This window comes from Lemur catta, chromosome 23 (genome assembly GCF_020740605.2).
Source record: "Lemur catta isolate mLemCat1 chromosome 23, mLemCat1.pri, whole genome shotgun sequence".
Lineage (NCBI taxonomy): Eukaryota > Metazoa > Chordata > Mammalia > Primates > Lemuridae > Lemur > Lemur catta.
The window spans coordinates 18016249-18038375 of NC_059150.1; the positions used below are offsets into that span (position 1 = coordinate 18016249).

Consider the following 22127-nt stretch of genomic DNA (forward strand, 5'->3'; position numbering starts at 1 on the left):
GCCACTGAATGTATGGGTGCTAGTGGTCACCTCTGTGTCCTGCAAACAAATACGAGTGTCTGGGCAAGTTAATATGGTGAGTTCCTTTTGGATAGTCTCATGAGGCAATACAGAGGTGTGTGTGCATAATAAATATAAGTTAAAAATCAACACCTAAGACTCCACTTTACTGGCAGAGACTTCCAGTAAAAGTTTTCCAAACATATTTAACACATTAACTGCCATGAGAATTGTATTTAACGCATGCTAGTTTTGACCCTGGGGCCTCGTGAAGCATATGTAACTCACACGGCTCTACCTTGGGAGCCATGTGAACTATTTTTCAAGTTGCGTGTAACTCACACACAGAAAACAATAAAAAATAACAAATTTTTCATTAAATTAGAAAGGATTGTTTTCAAAGTTTTTATTCTATTTTCGTAATAAAACACTATGGCCCCAAGGAAAAAAAATTTTTTTCAAGTGTGGCAGTCAATGTGTTAAATATCTTTGGACTCTAGAAAATACCATAAATGAGTTGTTTTTAAGCTTTTGTGGGGGGGCCTAAGTGTTATTCAAATGCCCATTATTTTCCTCTCCCATAAAAGAGAGTTTTTTAATAAACTTGATTAACAATAAATTTGATGAAATTAAAGTGATTCAAAGATAAAAAATCATAAGTTCACCAAATTGCCTTTATTTTCATTATTTTTATATTTTAATTAGAAATGAAACTAAAGAAGGCAAGCCAGTGAATTCATGTTTTCTCCTCATTTGGAAGGGGAGTCCTCTCTGCCTCATCGTTACTCATTTATTTTTTTCATCGAGGACCTGGGAGTTTGAAATGTGAGACCACCTACAGGGATGTCCTGGCTCCTAGGAGCAGCCTTGACATTTTTATCACATCCAGGGTAATTGTTTGGCATGGTACCTCCCACAGAGGACTTACCTCAATGAAAACTATTTTTCCAAAGTGAGATGACAGGGGAGAAAACTAAAACCTTAGCAAGAATTTTCTATCTTAGTCTCAGATGAATTTGGATTTAGAGTTGGAAAAACAAGATGCTTTCAAACCCATTTTTTTTTTAGAGGCCTACCCAACAAACTTCAGTTGTTAGGGAGCCTCTTAAGAAATATGTGTCATCCTGTCATATTATCACAATCACCAAGTCTCTCTGAAACTATCTACTATTGGGAGCGAAGAAAAGGATGTCACAATTTGATGGCCAAATGGTTGGCTTATTCTAGCAAATACTACAGAGGACAGGGAAGACAGGTGAATCTGCCTCCAGGTGACACTGTGTTATAGATAGATGTTTCCTTTTCAGAACAGTTCTGGGCCACAGTAGAGAAGTTGATTTCTCATAGTCGGATTAGCAAAGGCTGCCTCTGCGAATACAAAGCAGAGAGCCACACGACAGAAATAGCATCGCCGTGGGCTGTACCTACCCTACCCCACCCGAAGCAGCTTCCAATTCTCTACCTCTGACCCCTCCTCAGAGGTTCTTCCCTCTTTTCCATTATTTTGTGTTAAAATTTATAATGTGACAAGAAAGGAGAACAGAAAGAATCTTTGTTCTTCTCCCTGAAGTTGGGAGGAGGCAGAGATGAACTAAGGACTGGAGACTTTGCAGTGGAAAAGATAGAATAAAGGCAGGTGGATAGAGGTAGCAGCGCCCCACGTGCAAGAAACCCTGCCTCCTTCCTCTCACCTCTGCTCAGCGGGTGCCTTCATGTTGCCCCTTGAAACATAGCCTTTCCCCTTCCCAGATCTTGGGAATCAGCACTTCCTGAGAAAGGGGATTCTCCCCCCAGCTTTCAGCTGCATTTTAATTTTATCCTCTATTCAAGTTGCAAATAGCCTCACAGGGCTCTTCATTTCATTAGCTCTGTTGATAAGCTCTGTCCTGCTCGTGAGGTCTGAAAGCCTTCAGCTGATCTCCTGGGATCCGTGATGTGCACACTCAAGACAGGGTGGAGACTCCCAGGAGCTCCGACTGCCAGGGAGCTTCCTGGATGATGAAGAAGGAGGACGTCCCTGTCAGCAAGGACAGCAGTCCAGAACCACAGTGGCCCACCCTGGCCCCAAATCCAAGCTGCCTTATGTCTGCAGCCCCCCCAGCCACCAAGGGCAGTTCCCAGCCTCACATCTTTTTGCCTTGTCCCCCACACCCACAGTTGAAACATGATCATCCCAAAGTGGCAGTGGGCACGCACAGTATGGAATTCTGTGCCACAGGGCTTCATGGCAGGGTTTTCTGGTGGCTAACACGCAACAGGCTTTTGCATGAAACATTAGGAAATGTCAGGAGGCTTAAGCTGGAAAATGATGCTTCCTTAGAAGAAGAAAGGGCCTTCTAGGGACTGACAACCGAGCGAGACCCCAGGCATTCCGAGTGGCATCCCGATTCTTCCTTATGGGCTCCACATCGGGTGTGCGAGTGGGACAGGGTAATGCAGGGATTTAGAAGCCACAGCAGGGCGTGTGGTGTGTCATTTGCATCACGGTTGCCCAGGTTATTGATTTGCCGCATGCCAAGTAGGATGGATGAGTTGCAAGCCCAGGAAGTTGTCCCAGTTCTCCTTGGAGATACAGGTTGCTCTTCTGGGTGAGTGAATATTCTTGACAGAAGGCAAATTATAAGGCTCTCTTTGGCCAACTGTCTACATATCTGTCAGGATGTGAACATCTTGACCTCCAAACATAACAGCCCCAGGGACCAGAGTCCCGGCTCTATCTGCATTAGCCTCAGGGCAAGAGTTCCTGTGCTGCCAGCCACTGCGGGTTGCTGAGCCTGGAAGCTGCCTTCCTTTGATTAATGGTCTCATCTCTGCTTTCCTTCCAGGCCCTCCCCTACGTCTGCCTTTTGATTGCCATGCTTTTCTTCATCTACGCCATCATTGGGATGCAGGTGAGCTGGTGCCTCAGGGGCCTGGCGGGGGGCAGCTGTTGCCCAGATTGTCTCGGGCTTAGCAACCTGAGCAGGCAGGATTTGAGGATGCTTTGACCCCTTTCTTGCCTAAGGGCACTCTCCCAAGGTCTTGTTGCGGTGTGAGGTCGGGAATTTCGCACGTGCAGTGGTTCTGCTCGCCTAGGTACTCAGGCTGCTCTGGTGCAGGGGCTTCCTCTGAGGCTGTCACATCATGGTGCTGGCTTGTAAGCAGCTGGGCTTCTGTGGGCACAACCACAGAGCTGGTGCAAAGATGACACCATTGTTCTTAGCCAGGGGGACCCTGTGCAGATTAGGGAGGAGTGAGTTGCATCACGATCTGTTTCTCAGGATCTCTAGCATTGGGACCAGGCCTAAAAGAGGGTCAGATGGTTGTTCCTTCTGTATGTGGTGACACGTGGCTGTATACGTCTTGACTGGTTAAGATTTATGCCCTAAGACCCACTACTGTGAACCTCTCATAGAGTTCCCGGCAGCCTGCCCGTTCCTGGGGACCCAAGGGCCACATTCCAGCTAATTCCTCTCTTAAAGGGCCGTGGAAGTTGCTGGCAAGTTCCCTTTCTCAGTGGGAAGTTTACCGTACCTTTTCCAGTTTCAGAACTTGGGAAGCAGATCAGGGTCTCAACCCAGATGCTTACGCAGGTAGCCAGAGGCCTGCTGAGCCCAGGAGGCCGAAAGACCTTTCAAAGATGACCGTCACCGGTGGTGGGTGACCCCTATTGCAAACAACCAGCCGCACATGCCGGGCACCTGTCCAGTCGCACACACGGGCTTGCGGCTCGGCTCTGGAGCGCTCACTCTCCCACGGGGAGACGCCATGGCCAGACCCCAGCAAAGAACCTCAGCATCGTGACAGTCTCCCGCAGCCAGGCAGTCTGGCTGCCTTTGGACTGCCACTGCCCTCCCCACCGCGTCTGCCACCTGGAGCCACTGCTCCGGCGTCCCAGGCTCGCTGCCTCTGCAGACCTTTCCAGAGCCTCTCGGAAGCGTCTCTTCCTTTCGTTCCTCTCTCCTGCCTGCGCGTCTCGGTTTCATTCTTCCTCTGACTTCACCACCGGAGAGTTTTGTTCTCCAAACATAGAACAGGATGTCAAGCATCAAAATGCGTGAGAAGTAGCGAGTCTCCTTCACTGAGGATGTCTTGGTGGAGATTTAACGATGATGTTGGCCGTGGTGGACACGGAATTCCTGCTAAAGTTTTAGACGGGCTTGATGACTTCCATTAAGTCCCGTCTAGCTCCTGAATATTTGATTCTAGGATGAAAATATTCTTGAAGAGCCAAATGAAAGCTTGATTAAGTTCTTTTTTAATTAAGTTCTTTTTTAAAAAAATGCATTTATTTGTTTTTTATATATAATAGTTGTACATATTGGGGGGGCACATGGGATATTTTGATACCTCCATACATGTGTAATGATCAAATCAGGGTAATTGGGATATCTGTCACCTCAAACATTTATCTTTTGTGTTGGGAACATTACGATTCTTCTCTCCTAGTTATGTTTAAATTCATTTTCCGTGCTCAAAATAGTTCTTACCCCTTTTCATCTTTAAGCATGATAAACTAGAATAACACCATCTCCAGTAATGATCTGCTACTATTATAATACTACAGATATTCATAACAATAATAATGCTATTTACATTTTCTTGAATTCCTTGGTGTGCCAGACACTGTGCTAAATGGAGAGAGAGAATATGCACATGCAAGATGTTTGAGGATGTCTTCAGGAGCAATGCGAAATGTTTATGGGAGAGTTTCATTGTCTCCATCGATGTGCACACATAGTAAAGTAACTTGGAAAGTGCTCAAGTTCTCAGTAAGTGGAAGAGCTGAGACTTAAGCTCAGCTCTGTTTGTTCCACAGCCCATGCTCTTAACTCTGTACTGCCTCTCGTCCTACCAGACAAGCAGACACAGGTATTTCTGTGACCCTTTATGGGAGATGGGAGCTGTTCAGTTATGAAATTGTGGTCTTCACAATAACTATAATGTCTAATATCTTATTCCCCTTGGACTTCTTCCCAAAAACCAAGAGCACTGTTTCCGTGCCACAGAGACATGAACAGCATCTCCACCACGACTTGCCTTGAGCTGGCCTTCCCCATCCTGGTCCATGACGGAGACCCAGCACTGCGCACAGAGCAGACACCTTAGTTTGTTACTGTATCTACTACAGTCACAACACAACAGAGGGACCCATTCACATAGAAAGACAAAAGGGCAGGGGACAGCTTTTTTAAAAATGTAAGTAGCCACAGGATATATCTATGAGAAGAACCAGTATTATTCTGAACTTTCAAAGGCTTCCTGGAAGAAGAGGCCTTTGCAGAATAATCTGAAGCTGGGAGGAAGGAGTAACTTGCTGGGGATGGGAAAGAGCCCTGTGGCTACAGCTTGCTAGGAAGCAGGGTTTTCAGTCTCAGCTCTGCCACTGACCAGCTGTGCCAACTTGGTCAAGTCACTGAGTCTCTCTGGGCCTTAACTCTCTCAGGAACACAGTAAGGTGTTGGTTATACCTTCCCAGGTCCCTTGTAGTTCTACAGTTCTGTGATTCCAAGTGAATAATAGGTTCAAACTCTCACGCTGTTTTCTGATGCGTCTCGGCATCCCTTCTTTCTCTTCTATATTCTTGCTTTTTTTTTTTTTTTTTCTTTTTCTGGAGATAGAGTCTCACTCTGTTGCCCAGGCTAGAGTGCAGTGGTGTCATCATAGGTTACTGCAATCTCAAACTCCTGGGCTCAACCAATTGTCCTGCCTCAGCCTCCCAAGTAGCTGGGACTACAGGCACGTGCCACCGCGCCTGGTTAATTTTTCTATTTTTTGTAGAGACGGGGTCTCGGTTGTGCTCAGTCTGGTCTCAAACTCCTGGCCTCAAGTGATCCTCCTGCCTTGGCCTCCCAAAGTGCTAGGATTATAGGCATGAGCCACCATACCCAGCCATACCCTTTTGATGTAGGAGATTTGGGTTAGTGACGAGGACTAAGTGAATCACTGGGGGAAAAAAAAAGTGAAAAAGAAATTTTAAAGACCTTCACAATAAACATACCTATTTGTCTTGAAAATCATCTTAGAAAAGATTCGAAATAGCTTTCATTTCTTTACCTATGACGCATATACCTTGTGCCAAATCACCGAGTGCTCTCCAGTTAGTTCATGACTGGGGTGTTTGAGAAAATCATGATGAGGACAACTAATGATGGCTTCAGGAGTGTTGGGGGAGAGCAGAAACACTGTAAGTTGTATATATGTGATGAATCAGGGTTAAGTCATAGATTCTGACCCAAGAGGTTGAAAAGAAAGAAAAGAGAAGGAGAGGTGAACAGGACAAGTATAGATGACAGTCTCTTCCTGGAGCATCCAGAGCTAATTACATTTGACATCTTGGGTGGGATTTTTTTTAACACTACTATTTGTCTCTCTGGGGGCCTCTACCTTTTTATCCTCCTCTCCCCATTCTTCCTGTGCTGCCTAGCTGGCCACCTCCATTCTCCCCGAGAGACAAGTAGTATTTGGGTTTTGAAAAACAGCGTTGAGAACAAATTCCCAAAGCAGGTGTCAGTGGGAGTTGCTTGAGCAAAATAGCTGGGGGCAGAGATTGTTCCTCAATTGCACATTATGAAACTGTTAGGGGAAAAAAATGTGTTCCGTTTAGCATACATTGGATAAACTGAAGCATGTTTAATGTAGGCTGAAAATTGTCTCAAATGGCTGGAAAAGTGACCCAGTAAGTCCTCAGTTGTACAAACATTGACTTGTGAGAATAGATCCTGATGTCTGAAGTGTGTTTGGGGGGGGAGAGTGCGTATGTAAGAGCACCCTTCTCTTCTGGAGAGACTGGGGGTTGGCCTTGGCTCCGGGTGGCACTGAGAGGTCATCATTATTCACTGTCTGTGGATAAAGGTCTCTGAGTCTTCCCCCTTTTTCACATGAATTGGCATAATGACCACATTCTAAGCCCAGTGGCCAGCAGCAAATTAGTGCCCCTCACTCTGTAGTCCAGAATCTGCTGAAATGCAAAAGTCATTTTCCTTTTTGCTTTTCCAAGTATCCAGTATCCTGACTTTCTCCATCCTGTTGTCCTGGACTTTGTTTTAGCTACTGCACAAAAGGTCACTATTAGATGGGATTTGGGTCTGTTGGATGATGAAAATAAGCATGTGGATGTATGTGTGTTCATTCTCATGGACTCTAGGTTAATGAAATGTAGACTTTCTGAGATTTGACTCTCTGGATAGAAACATATCTAAGGGAAATAGATATGCCCCTTTCCGACCTAAACTGCTTGTGAATTTCAGGGCAGCATATGCCCAAGCCCTAAATGATGTGCTCTGCAAATTCAGATGTTCCCATCATGACTACCTGAGACACAGGAAGAGAGGGGTGACTCCTCCCCTGCACAGCTGCTGTGGGATAATGTCTTTGACAGACCACTCGAGTACCATGGTGACAGGTCCCATGGAAATAAAGAGACCACATTAGATGTGGGAGGATCTATGTGCAGGAAGAATGACTTCAAAAGACCTTGCATTCTGTGTTGTGCTCGGACCTTGCTAGCATTGGTCCCCTCTGCTGCGCTGCACTGGAGCAGTGGAGAGCAATGACTTCTGCATGTCAGGCCAAGAGCGTGGCGTCCACCAGCTCCCTGGGTCTGAGTTGTCTGCTTCAGGGATAGGCCGTCAGGAAGAGCTATGCATATGGCTTTGCCAGCCCTCGGGTTCTGGACGTATCACACAGCTCGGTAATGCTTCTTATTGTCTGTTGTTTTTCTCCTCAAGGTATTTGGAAACATAAAATTAGATGAGGAGAGTCACATCAACCGGCACAACAACTTCCGGAGTTTCTTTGGGTCCCTAATGCTACTCTTCAGGTACCTGGATGCATAACTGTTGCCGCTGCGGCCGTCCTGAGGGGCGGAGAGAACTCGTCTGCCTCTTGCCCCCATAGCCCTTTGTCTCTTTATTCCTCTTCCTCTGCTCCCATCAGGAGATACCACGGGAGGGGGAGTGGCGGTGGTTTTGCCAAACTGCCCCTGTGACATTAGAAAGTTTCATCTTGCCTGTGGTCATACCCCCCTGAACATGCCTGAGCTCATCTGATCTTGGAAGCTAAGCAGGACTGGGCCTGGTTAATACTTGGGTGGGAGAAAGACTTTATCAATATTGTCAACTCAGTAGTTAATTTGCAAATTTCAACTTCAGCATGTCCTCCAGGGGTTTGGGGAATGGTAAGCGAGGACAGTTTTTGCAGACCAACTTCCATTCGGGGCCTGAAACCTTGGATGGCCGGGTTTGTGGGGGTCTTAGACAGTCCTACCACGGTCTCCACCACTAGCAGCAGAGACTCCCAAGAGAGTCCCCACTGGCACGCTTCACCTCTGGACGGGAATCACTGCAGGGGCAGCTGGGCCAAGGGAGCCTGTTGGGTCAGGGTGAGAGAAAGGACCGGCGCGTTGGGGAAGGAGGGACCAGGGATGCCATAGGATGTGCAGACCTGCTCCTGCTAACCACAATGTGTCTTGGGCTCAGGAGTGCCACAGGGGAGGCCTGGCAGGAGATCATGCTGTCGTGCCTCGGGGAGAAAGGCTGTGAGCCCGACACCACCGCACCATCAGGGCAGAACGAGAACGAGCGCTGCGGCACGGATCTGGCCTACGTTTACTTCGTCTCCTTCATCTTCTTCTGCTCCTTCTTGGTGAGCAACATTGTGCTCTTGCCTTGAGATGTGGCCCAGCCCACCCCATAAGCAGAACAGAGATGTTTGCTTCAGTGTGTGCTCCTGTTCCCCTCCCTCCTCCCTCCCTCCCTCCTCCCTCCCTCCTCCCTCCCTCCTCCCTCCCTCCTCCTCTCCCTCCTTCCCTCCCTCCTCCTCTCCCTCCTTCCCTCCCTCCCCCTCTCCCTCCTTCCCTCCCTCCCCCTTTCCTCCCTCCTCCCTCCTCCTTTCCCTCCTCCCTCCCCCCCTCCCTCCCTCCTTCTCTCTCTCTCTCTCTCTCACACACACACACACACACACACACACACACACTCTCTCTCTCTCTCTCTCCGGCTCGTGTTAAGAACCAGGTCCTTCTCTAGAGAACTCCTGGAGAATGGGGTGCTTGTCAGGCTCCTGAGAGGGCGACTTTCAGTGCTTGAGAAAGGTCTTTGCTGCTTCTAGGGAAAGGCTGTCGTGAGAAGGAAGGTGAGTTGAGGCTGGCTCAGGGAGTCTGTGGAAACCCAGAGTGAATCCTTTGATTTTCCCACCTCAGGTACTGTATCTTGTAAGTAGGGCCACAAATATCTTACCTCTCTTTTGGAGACTTTTGAACTGCTTGAGAGAAAAGGAACCTTGAAAACACAAGAGGATAGCATTAATAAGAGTAGAATATGATAATATAATAGATGTGCTTCTCTCTTGATTTGTGATGTCATTACATTTTATGACAGTTGACAGCTTGATAGATGTGAAGAGATGTGATTGCTCTGAGTGTTAGCGAATATGGAATAATGTACGTGGAGCACGTCTATTTGTACAGTGCCAAGAAGCCCTAGGTGCCTTCTTAAGTGTTCCTTTTGGAGAAAGCATGAATCAGCCCACCCGCGTCTAGAAATTTCTGCCCCGTGCATCAGATGAGCCGTGATAAACCATAAATGGATGAGGTGCCACCCAATTAATAAAAGGGTCAGTCTGGTGTTTCTGGGCACTCTGACATTCATTCCTCAGCTCATTCCTTAGTGCCGCTGGCTGTACAAAAACCTCAAACTAAAACAGTGGTGCCGCTGAAAAGTGGTCAGTTCCATGGCCGTGCATCAAATTAATTATCTCATGTCCAGGCAGTTGTAGCTCTTTAAAGTGATCCCAGGGGGACTGCAACTTGCCACGTGCCAGCTCTCCAGTGTCGGGGGAGGGGTTGCAGAGAGGCCAAGCGTGGCCTGCAGGGAGTGAGCTAACTGGAGGCCTGGGGAGCTCACGTCGTGGTCTTGGCTTTGTTCCTGTGCTGGCCTTAGCCAAATCGCTTTCCCTTTTATAGCTTCCATAACATGGGAGGGGAAATGACTTAATACCAGTATATGCACAGTGAGCTGATACGTGTGTTGTAATATACTTCCTTCTCGGGTGTGAAAGGTTTTTCAGTGAAAAAAGAACACACACAGAATCCTATTCATAAACATGGAAGTATGATGTATAATGAAAATAACTGAACGGAAATTTAGAAGGATGATATTGGCTGGAGTTTTAAGTTTATTCGTTCACATCTTCCCCTTTTTATTGAGTGGCTACTAAAAGGCTGACTGTCAGCAAGGCCCAGTCCCCCGGTCACGGACGGCCGAGGGGTGAGACCAGCTCGCAGAGAGCCAGAGCTTCTTGATACGGTGAAATGGGGCGGCCGGAAGGACACATAGACATCTCTGTTTTGTCTTACGTGGTTTAAGTGTTTAATAATAAATCTTTAAAAGAAATGAAAGATATAACTGGAAAATTAATTAGAGACTATGAAGGTACTTTTAGAAGTTTGAGACGGAGGGTGCTGCATAATTCACGGTGGTGTTATTTTTAATGAGGCTATATTCAGTGTGGGATGATCTGCTTTCAGATCTCAGCCCTACAGGGGACTGACTTGTGACCTTGGGCAAGTCACACAGCTTCTCAGCTCCATCCAACCACGCTACAGAGATTTATTAATACGGATGCCCTATGTTGTGCCAGGCCTTGTGCCGGGAGCTAAGAATACAAATGTGAACCAAAAGCCCTCTGACCTTGAAGGGCTGGTGGTATTTAGACCTGCTTGGCAAAGAGCTGGGTGAGTGTGAAGACGAAGAGTAGGTGTGAATGTGCACATCACACTATTAAAGACGGTGTAAACGTGTAGAGCAATAACAACGCTAACAGTTTTTGTTAACGTTAATAATAGGTACCCTGAAAGGAGTGTAAAGGACATGTGACCAGCAGTGTCTCTGTATTGTAGAGAGACTCTAACCATGTCCTTCCTCCAAATCTCCTTGTCCCGCACACCCTGTGCACACACCCGGCACCTCGCACAGCCACTTGACCCAGGAGTCCACAGCAGACTCCTGTTCTCTCACTCCCGCAGCCAGCTGGTCCCTAGCAGGCAGGAGAGACCTGTCACTTGCAAGGGACAGAAGGCCCAGCTAAATCCAGCCTGAACAAAACGGGATTCTATAGGCTCATGTCAGGGAGGAGGCCTGCGGCAGTTAAGCAAGGCTTGATACGGCACTCAGATGACACCTCCGGACCGGGTTTCTCTCTCAGTTTTAGATCTCTTCCTCTACCATCCTCCACCCACGTGAGCTCTTCTCTCAAACACCCCACCCTGTGGCTCCAGGACTGTAGCAGCCGCTCCAGACCTCATGTCCTCGCACATTTGAGAGCAACAGGGAAGAACAAGTCTTTTGCCTGGAAGGTTTAATACCATTTTATTGGCTTTGATAAATAGTAGATCACCAATCACTGTGGCCCAGGGCAATGGGACGGAATGACTAGATGAGGCCTGGGTCACAGGGTCACATTCACTGGGAGCAGGCAGGAACCTGCAGCGGAAACGCAGTAAACGAGTGCGGGGTGGCCAAGGAACCACAGAACAGCGCTGCCGACTGTGTTCCCGCAGTCCTGTCACCTCCACCTTCGTCAGCTCTCCCGTCTGTGCTGCTGTCCTGCCCTGGCGTGGCGCAGGGCACCGCAGCACCCTCCCCTGCTCTCCTGTTCACCCTCCACACCCCTACCGAGGAGTCCCCCTGAATGCGGATAGCCCTCGCTCTCCCTCCTCTTGAAACTTTCAGGGGTTCCTGTTGCCTCTAGAATAGTCTAGACCAGAAGTTGGCAAACTACAGCCCGTGGGGCAAAACGGATCTACCACCCATTTTTGTGTGGCCCATGAGCTAACAATGGTTTTCACATTCTTAAACAGTTGAGAAAAAATAAAAGATGAATATTTCACGACATGTGGAAATTATATGGGATTTAAATTTCAGTGTCCACAAACAAAGCCTTATTGGAACCCAGCCACGCTCATTTGTATACGTGCGATCCGTGGCTGCTTTGGCACCATAACAACGGAACTGAATAGTTGCCAAAGAGACCGTACAGCCTGCAAAGCCTCCAACATTTACTCGCTGACCAGTTTGTCAATCCTGGTCTAGACTCTTCAGTGAGGTGCTTCAACGACTTGGCACTTGGACCCAGCTGCTCTGCCCTCCTGGCAGATCCCTGAATGTCCCCCCACCCCTGCATACCTCGGTGCTCGCTCTTGTCTGTGTCCGCCCGGTGAACAGCATCTGGTCTATCAGGACTCAGCTCAAGCATCAACCCTCTTAAACCCTTTTTCTTTAGCCAGGAGAAATTGCCTTCATACTCCTTTCTGTCCCCACTGCAACCTGCTTATGTTTCTTTTGTGGCTCTTAAAATTTGTAACATTTGTATATTTCCAATATATTTCTAATACATCACAGTCTCTACTCAATACTAAATAAGCCTTTAAGAGCATTCAACTAACCACATCCAGTGAAGCCCTTGCAGTACTTTAAGCCCTGTGCCAGGCACAGGAATGTATCTCTGGACAAGAACTTTCTCATCTCATATCCCAGCACTTAAATCTGTTTGGAACATAGTAGGTGCACAGGAAAGGTTGGCTGAACCAGATAAGTGGGAGAGCAGGGTCTTGGAAGGCACTCGGGAGCCATGAACAGCTTCAAGTCATCACACAGGAAGCCATCGGGACCAGGATGAGGGCGGGGAGGCTGGAGAGGGAAGGTTGGCATCTGGCCTTGACCTCCTCTAGCCCCCAAGAATGTTGTAGCTGCTGCTGTTCCCTCTGCTGCCACAGTAACAATTAAATAAATTGAATAGATCAGAAAAGTGACTGTGGAGTGTACTCTGCAGATATGAAGTGGCATAGAAAAGCGAAATAATAATGCTCACACAATGAAGTGCAAGGCTATCAATAATGAAAAGATGTTGCATTCAGCAGGATCAGCGCTGCTGTAGCTAGAACTTCCGCCTGACAAACTTTTGAATTCGTTCATTTGCCTCGAAGCTGTTGTTTTGCTTCCTGAGCTCTGCTTTGGGTTTCCGCTGACCGCCCTTCTCCCCTTGCCCTTCAGATGCTCAACCTATTCGTGGCCGTCATCATGGACAACTTTGAGTACCTGACGCGGGACTCCTCCATCCTGGGCCCTCACCACCTGGACGAGTTTGTCCGCGTCTGGGCAGAGTACGACAGAGCGGCATGGTGCGTAGGCCTCTCGGCCGCCCCAGTGGGACCCAGGGCAAGGGCCTCTGCGGCTCTCAGGGAAGAGGTTGGAATTAATTGGAGCCACCCAAATGCCTGCCTGTCACTGAAGGAAAGGAGATCCCTCTTAGGTGTGGCCCATGGAAGAGGTTCTGGTGTCCAGCCAGTCACCAAACTCTTCCATTTATCTTCTTTTGCCCACTCTTTCCTTCTGTGACAGGTTTTCTTTTCGTTGCCAATCTATCACCCAGTCCTCACCCCAGATTGTTTGGGTTCAACTCCAAGAAGAGCTTCCGATAATCTTTCTTTTTCTTTTCCTGCCAATGGTTAGTGGACTCCTTTGAGTTACCATGGGGATTTGATAAGGGCTTTTATTGCCAGCTGGTTGTCTGGCCTCCATGATCAGTGACTATCAGTGTTTTATCTCTCTCATCCCTCTGCGCAGATACAGTTGGATGTAACTCAGAAATCATTTTTACAAACACCAAGCAGGTTGTTCTTCCAACTGTTCCCTTAAACATATGGAATTTTATTACACAGAACTGATTTAAATGGCAGGAATTGGTGAGGATCACCTCCTTACTGTCTCTTTCACTGTCCAATAGTTCTGAAGTGATGTTGTGCCTTCTGGGCTTTAGAGCAGGGGTTGGCAAACTACAGCCCATAGGCTAAATTTGGCCCACTGTCTGTTTTTGCAAATAAAGTTTTATTGGAACACAGTGACAAGCATTCATCTATGTATTGTCCCTGGCTGCTTTCACACTACAAGGGAGAGTTAAGTGGCTGTGACAGAGATGGTATGGCCTTCAAATTTAAAAATATTTACTACTGAAATATTTTATTGTCTAAAAAGTTTGCTAACCCCTGCTTCAGAGTACAAAGGCAGCATTTTGGCCCTTTATGGTTGAAGACAGGGTGAGAATTCTATGAATACTCACTCCAGAGGAACTTTCCTGTCCCAGGTCATCTTAGTTTTTGGGTCTTAACTCACCAATCTATCCATTCTGGTCCCCCTCTGAAAATACTACAAGAAATGTTATCCTTCACAGGAATGGACCACGTTGCTTCCACCTGGAACCCCCTTCATAATCTGAAACTCTAACCAAAATCTATCTTCCTAGCCAGCTGTTAAACTTGGGTCACTGTTTTCTGGGCTGAAAGGGTGAAACATAATTTCTCTTCCCCTCAGTAATTATTAATGCTTTAGGGCATAGACTTATCGAAATCTAAATCCATTCCTGTTACAATGGCTGAGCAACAGCTTTAACTTTCTGGGCTTCCTTTCTAGGAGATAGCTCTTAGAAAGCGATGGTGGGTATCGCAGGAAACTGCAGCCAGGCTTGTACCTTACAGTTCCATGGCCTTAGACAAGTCATTTAACCACTCTGAGCTTCCTCATCTTTAAACTGGTGATAATAATACCTACCTACCTTGAAGGGTAGTTGTGAGGATGATAGTAAATCACTCATGTAACTATTATGGTAATTGACAATAATTACATGGGAATGCACTTGGAATGTATGGAAAACCGGCATCTGTGAAGTGTGGATGTCCATGGAAGCATAAGAAGGGGCTTCTTCAGCTTCCTGAGAGAGGAGAAACCAACTGCGAGCAAAGGGGTTCATTGCTCACCTAGCCGCACTCAGGCGTCCTTGGCTGTCAGGAACCCCCACTTCCTCTGTTCTCACTCATCTTGGGATCCAAATGCCATGTGCATTAAAGCATGCTCCTCCCAATTCATTCCAGTGGCTGGGAAGAAAGGATTCCATGAGGACTAATCATGAGACTCAGACATATGAAAACTGGGAAAGAGCAAAAAGGCAAATCAGACTCTCTTCTGTATGCTTTGAAATCCACAATGTAACTCATTCTGGTTAGAGTTTCATTGGCTGTGTCTATGCGATAACGGGAGTTTCATTGGAGTGAGCTGATGTCTTCAAAAAGAGGACTGATACAGGCTGCACAGAGCATCAGCCTGTAGCCACTACCAGCTCACCTGCTTCCCAGCTCCCTAAGGGGCAAAATAAAAGACCAAATTGCTAAGTTACCTCCCCTGAAGAGTCGAGAGACTTGGAGGTACTGATGAGCTGCTATCCAAAAAATAGGAGGCATCAACTCTCAAATCTAAAAACAGCTAAGAAGAGTGAAGCTGGGATGAAACACTAGTCTCGATGTGGCTGGCACCAGGGTCTGAGTGCTCAGAGGTGGAGACATCATGCGTGTAATTTCCAGTGGAAGCCCTGGTCTGTACCAGGGTGAATCCAGACCTGCAGATCACTGGTCTTTGCTTCCTGTTTCTGGCTTCTGACATGGAAGATGCTTTAGCCAATGAAAATGAATCAATTGTTAATTCTGTCCCTTCCAGAGAAAGCCAGAACTCTTTAGCAGGCTCTTAGGAAAAGGAGTTGGTAAGATAGTCCCATTGTTCGTGGAATGCTGGCTGGATCCAACCAAGCTGCTGTGGGTTGGGCAGTAGGGCCCTGGAAGAGAATGTCCCCCAGCTCCATCCCCAGCTGCCCTCTGAACACGGATCCCAGCAGGCTCCCACCCAGTAGAGAAGACTTGCCCAAGCTGAACTTGAGAAAAAGCTGTCACAAAGAGAACCAAAGCCCTCTCTGCAAATTCCCTCATGCCAACTGTGCTCCTTGCTCATTAGCCTAATGGGAAATTTGTCTCTTGCAGTCTGCAGAAAGCCACTGACTTCCCTCTGCCCCTGATAAGCGGGTCTGAGTGCCTGACCGTAATCAGTGTCTGTGAAAAGCAAACTATCTGCAGCCCACTCATGGCAGCCTGGCATCCACTCTGGACAGCGGTCAGAGCCATGGTGAATTGGCAGGCTTTGTTCTTAGAAGCTGAGCCAGAGCCAGGGCTGTGGCTGCATCTGGCCAGGCGTGGGCCAGACAGGTATCTCGGGGAGCTCTTGGTCATGGGCAGTTCCTTTTGGCAGTGGATGGGCTCCTATTTCCTTAGAAAATTGGGACAGTGCAGTTTGGCCAGGCGATGGTTCTCTAGTGATCACTGTTCTCAGTCTCTCCGGGCCTAAGGAAAGAAGCTGCTCTTACCTCTTCCAGCCAACCCCTTCATGGCTAAGCTGTCATTTCTCTCCCACCCTTCTCTGAGTATCCTATTAACCCACCTGTGCTTCCTTTACAGCGGCAGGATCCCGTATAAGGATATGTACAAATTAGTGCGGGTGATCTCGCCGCCTCTGGGCCTGGGAGAGAACTGCCCTTACAGGGTGGCTTGCAAGGTTTGCCCCCCAGCCCCCAGCCGCGACCTGCCACGGGGTGCAGCGCCTCACCCCCTGCTCTGTCCTCTGCTCCACCACCGCTGCGCCACAGGAAGGAACCTTCATGTTGCTTTCTTTTGAGTTTAAAGAGGTCCAGACCCTTCTAGAACCAGCAGCTGCTAAGGAAGAAGGGCCCATTTGGGGGAGAAGGCAGAAAAGAGTTGAGGACTGACTATGAAGACCAGTTTGATCTCTCTCACTTTGCTTCACATGCACACACACACACTCTCTCTCCAGTCCACCTTAGTCTGTGCATTTAACCAGAGGGGACCACTCCCTCCTCTACCGATGCAGAAATCTTTTTAATCCAGCAAACAGTTCTGGTTTCCCTTCCCTGGGGACAGGGAAGCCTCACTATTGCAAGATAGCATCGCCATCCCATACACAATGTGTCGCAGTGCGATTCCAGTGATCCCCACCGCTGCCCACCCTCCCAGTGCCTGTAGAGTTTGGCCAGAAGTGACAATAAAAGCTAAAGGACAGAAAAGAGGTGAAAAATAATAAAGAACTGGGGCAAGAGGTGAGAGTAGGTAAGAGAGGCGTAGACTTGGTGGTGTGTGGAAGAATGTAGTAGCTCAGGGGGTCTGGGAAGGTCTCCGCAGATAAAGAAGGGTTACTGAGCAGATCCCTTGCCTGAAGGTCCTGCCACATGTTGTCATGAGGGGCTGGGGGGGAGGGGCTGTCACAGTCGCCAAGGCACGTCTTGTCGGTTAGACCCAGGCTACTGTTCAGGGGCGCATAGGACCTCCCTTTCCAATTCTGCTGTACCCCGGGAACTCTCTCTCTCCCAGTGGCTCTGCTAAGCCCCAGTCCAAGGCCAAGCCTGTTAGATAAGGAGCTCTCTCCTGGTGCTAGTGGAGGGAAGCCTGGGCTCCCTGGGACACACAGCACTGCCCAGGCAGCTGGAGGACGAGATAGGCCGAGGCAGGATGGTGGCCTGGGGGACGGGACGGAGCTGGCCTGGGATGGTGACGCAGGGTTTCCATACTCAGGAGGCTGAACGGCTACCTCTGCTGAGACTCTTTAAACTCCACCCTGGTGAATCCTGCAGCCGCATGTGGGCCAGCTGGGGAGGGCAGCATGGCATGCGAGATGCTCTTCCTCCTCCTGGTTTTGTTCCTTCTGTCCCCAGCATGCCATCAACCTGGCGCATGCTGGGGCGTCAAGAGCACTCTTGTCCACAGAGCCAGGTGGAAGCAACGGGCCGACTCTGACCAGCAGCCACAGCGCCCCACTCTCAGTGCGAGACGCCGCCTCCTGCTGCACACACGCCACGGAGGGGGGATACACGGCGTTCCGCCTGTGGGTTCGAGGGAGGAGCAGAGCCTGGCTGCCAGGCCGGAAGTTCCAACCCACGGCTGGAGCACCGTCTATCCGGTTTATACCGCCCACGCACAGCCCTGGGACTTGAAAATAAGCCGGGTTATACTGGGGGTGCACGAAGTGGACGTGGAAGTCGGGGTGATGCTAATCGAGAGGGAAAAATGAGTCCCTGTGACAGTGCACACGGGCAGTCCGAGGGACCAAAGGTTGCCACCAGTGTTCCCGGGTCTGTGTGGGGCGTGATATAAATCCACACCAGGATGGAGTCACGTGTACGATCTGCTTTGATTAACAGGTTTCCTATTCTTTTCCTGTGTGTCCATTTGTTTTGTTTTTCTTCTCCTGTTTTCTGTATTTCGTTTGTTTTGTTTTTGCTCTCTGGGGATGCCTGTTCTCCTCTCCTACCTGTCTGCATCCTTCCCCCACTTCCTTCTCCTTTCCCTGCCGCCCCCCACCCCGCCCCACTAACCCCCCAATCCCAACTGACCACCCTCCATGAGCAGTGGCCGCATCCATTACACTGAGATGTATGAAATGCTGACTCTCATGTCACCTCCGCTAGGCCTCGGCAAGAGATGTCCCTCCAAAGTGGCATATAAGGTAGACCACCCCTTCCTTTGTTCTGGGCTAGACACCGCCAGGCAGTGGGGTCTTAGTTGGACCTGGGGAGGAAGCCGGGCTGGGGAGGTGGAGGCCGGGACCGCGGAAGGAAGAAATGATGAGACCGAAGAGTCAGGAAGGTTCCCAGAAGGATGAAACCATGAGACGATGCAAGGGATGGTTTGCGATATTATTCGACACGGGGTTTCCTTTACGTGTTCTTTCGTGTTTCTACACATGTGTGGCTTCTCGTGAGTGGGTTACTAGAAAGGCAGTGTCGAGTGGCGTGTTTCCTTCTAGAGGAGGCAGAGTGGGGGCCTAGGGGAGAGCATGTATGGGCAAGAAGGAAGCCGACAGCAAAACAGCTATCAGCACTGATTAAAAAAAAAAGAAACATCTTCGGTCAGCTAGACTAAGGAGACAATGCAGAAATTCCTCTAAACATGGTTCCAGAAGAAATTTTTAGGAGAGAGGAAAACTCTTAACAAATTTCTTCCTCTATGACATGGGAAGGAACAATGGCATAGGTTCCTTATAGGTATAAGAAAAAAAGAACGTGACTTCTGTCCCATGAGAGATCTAGGAATGCAGCTTCATTTTCGCATTATCCTGGCTACCCAGTTCTCTTGGAAATACTCAAGGGAAACATCAGCCATGGGCACAAGTCGCATTCAGCACTAGGTCTGCCCTACTGGCATGACACAGTTCTGGGGACTGGCCCTGGAGTTATGGATAGATTAATTCCCTGTGGTTTGCGTAGAGAGCACCATATATTGGGAGTCACCTGCCATTAGTGTGCTCATAACTTTGGGACCTGAATTTTTTCCCCTCCCACTAGTATAGTTACTGTTAATTCCCCTTTGATGTTTAGACTGACCCAGGATTCTGGGGCACTTTCACGCACCTAGGAACACATCATAGTAATGTTGCCACTTCTCTAGAAGTTTAAAGAAGTGGGAGAGAGATGGAACTCAAATCCTAACAAGAAACTGGCTATCCACTCTAAGACACTATGTGGCATCGCTTTAGGCAAGATGCTCCAGTGGAATGTTAGAGACCCTGCCTTGGGAAGAGGACTTTCCTCCCTGCCAGGCTGGTGGTTCTGCCAGAGGACCTTCTCCTGCTGCTACCTCCAAGTCGTGTGGCTCCAGAGAGCATCTCACTGGAACGTGGCCATTAGGGACGCTCATCTTCCCCAGGACATGGCTCCTCACGCACTTAGGGGCTGGCATCCTTTTTGCTCACAATGGCCACATCCCAAATGACCAGGTGGTGGAATGTGGTCCTGAACTCTTTGAATTTCTGGGACGAGGCTTGGTGGGAGAAGGGAAAATGGGGCTTGGGGGGGAAAGTTAAAGAATTTCCAAAAGCAAGATACTCTCTGGAAAGTGGATTTGGCCATTTCAGTGTGATCCCTTCCTTTGGGTGAGGGGAACAAGGCCTACCCACTCTGCTCCTGCCTGGGCCCACCCTTCTCTTGTTCTCTCTCCTCCGCTCTGCCCATCTTCCTGCCCTAGAGCCTGTTTGCACTCTCCCCCGTCCATCCTGCTCCACCTCATCCTTTGGATAAGTTGGACTTATGCATGTTCAGTCATGTGCTGGCAAATTTCATCTTTTAAAGACTCAAAAAGGGGGCACCAGGATGCATCTTTAAAGTCAGATAAGCAAAGCAAAATCTCCCCCCTCACTATCTTTCCATCCGACTTCCAGGGGGTATTCATGGGACAAGTGGCAGTATGGAGCCGCTTCCCGGAGCGACTCCTTCCCTGAGCCACTTCTTTTAGAAATCCCTTCCCATCCCTGTCAAAGACATTCTTAGGACTCCCCGTGGGGGAATCCTGCAGAATGATTAGGCAACCCTTGGAATTTGGCATCCTTCCCTCAAAAAGAACAGCAATAAATGAGCCTTAAGTGAGAAGCAGGGAGAGTAGGACAAGGACAGGGGAAGGGGAATCCTTGCCCTTCTTTTTTGTCTGTGCATTTGACCTCTGCACTTCTCTTCCCTTCTCACCGAGGTGTCTTTCGATATTTTTTTTTTTGCCTGCTGTTTCCTTTTTCTCTTTCACACAGAGGTTGGTCCTGATGAATATGCCAGTAGCTGAAGACATGACAGTCCACTTCACCTCCACCCTTATGGCTCTGATCCGGACGGCTCTGGACATTAAAATTGCCAAAGGTAAACTTAGGAAGAGGGGTGGGAGGGAGGAGATCTGGAACAACTCGTGCAGGGTGGTACAGGATGGAGATATTTGAACCATCATCCACCTGGCTAAGAACAGTGCGGTGATCTGATCATCAAATGTCAGGATCCTGGTTTCACCTCTGAGACCCAATAACTGTGATATTTGCCATTTCCTCCTGGTAAAGTGAATGGTCTGATCATCTCTGGGGCTCCTTTCAGCCTTAATAGTATATTATCTTCAGTGTGTGGCATATAGTAGGCATTCTAGAAATACTTGTTTATTGAACATTCAAATTTTCGTTTTGTCCTTTTTTTTTTTTTTTTAAGATCTTGTATGGTATCTTTTCTCTAAAGTCTTGGAAGGCTTCTGTGGCAGGTGCTGTCACAGAAGCCCTGGCCACACTTGGTTCATCTTGATTTCTGATTCAATCATTTAGGAGAGAAAAGGTTTACTACTTCCACCTGGACCTTCAGCCTGCTCTTGCCTGATCCAAATTCTTTATTAAAATCGGGTCATTCCCACTGTGGACTGAGGGTCCCTGGCAGGATTGATGTGTGTATAACGAGGCAGGGGCAGCGTTCTTGGAGCTGTTTTTATTTTCCCCTCTGATGTATTTGAGCACCTGAGAGGCTTTTAGAATCAGTAAGGAAGTGGATCTGGGTCTCAGGGCCTTAGATCTCTCTGGCAGGATATCCCTGAGCCACAGGAAGTGGGAGCCAAAATGTATTCTGCGCCTTCAGCAGAAAGACCTGGTTTGCAAGACCCACTGGGTCTAAGCGCCAAGATTTCCTCTCAGTATCTGGTACGGTGCTGACTCAGCTCTGCCCCCTCCTCCTCCCTCAGTCCTTGTTATTTCTGTGTCCGTTCGGATTTATTTATTAATAATTTATCTTATTCTAGGTGGTGCAGACAGGCAGCAGCTAGACTCAGAGCTGCAGAAGGAGACCCTGGCCATCTGGCCTCACCTGTCTCAGAAGATGCTGGATCTGCTTGTGCCCATGCCCAAAGGTGTGGGTCTCCTCTGGTGTCCCTGTCACTGGGGGCCCAGCATGCCAAGGCCACACCTTTTAGGGGAACCCAGAGTGATCAAAGAGATAAGGGAAGGTTGCTCTTTAATTTTTAGGGAACTAAAATTTCCTACTTCTTAAGCCTCTTTTTGTAATTAATTGAAAACATTTTCTTAAGATAGGTCGCTGTGGTTGTGGGTGAAACCTCCTAGGTACAAAGCTCCCTCCCTCCACGTACTATTACTGTTCAGCAAAGACTCACGCAGTGGGGGGCAGGGGGTGGGGTGTTGTTACTTAGATATGGAGATGGAGAGTAGCAGGTGATGCTTGCTGATGTATTGTGCGTCCTCGGTCTCATCGCCCCCTTTGGGTGGGTGTGCAGGCTCCCTGGTGACAGAGATGGGGGCCCATTCACTCTGTATCCTCAGAGCCTGGCACACAAGGAGGCTCGATAGATGTTGGATGAATGGGTGACTGAGCAAACTGTTCCAGAGAGCGGGTGACGAAACTTGGAGGTGTCCTCACTCTCTCCCACCTGTCTTCTTCCTGTTCACCGCCATGCCACATTT

General features: G+C 48.5%; 1 protein-coding gene across 3 annotated transcripts in view; it reads left to right on the forward strand.

Moving 5' to 3' along the window:
* The window catches only part of CACNA1E (calcium voltage-gated channel subunit alpha1 E), a 312817-nt gene that overhangs the window by 276611 nt on the left and 14079 nt on the right, over positions 1-22127 (forward strand). For all 3 annotated transcript variants that reach the window (XM_045536358.1, XM_045536356.1, XM_045536357.1), the window contains 7 exons: positions 2826-2891; positions 7710-7801; positions 8460-8625; positions 13029-13156; positions 18272-18368; positions 20439-20544; positions 21452-21559. In XM_045536358.1, coding sequence (XP_045392314.1) covers positions 2826-2891; positions 7710-7801; positions 8460-8625; positions 13029-13156; positions 18272-18368; positions 20439-20544; positions 21452-21559 — 763 coding nt within the window. The remainder of the gene's footprint in view (positions 1-2825; positions 2892-7709; positions 7802-8459; positions 8626-13028; positions 13157-18271; positions 18369-20438; positions 20545-21451; positions 21560-22127) is intronic.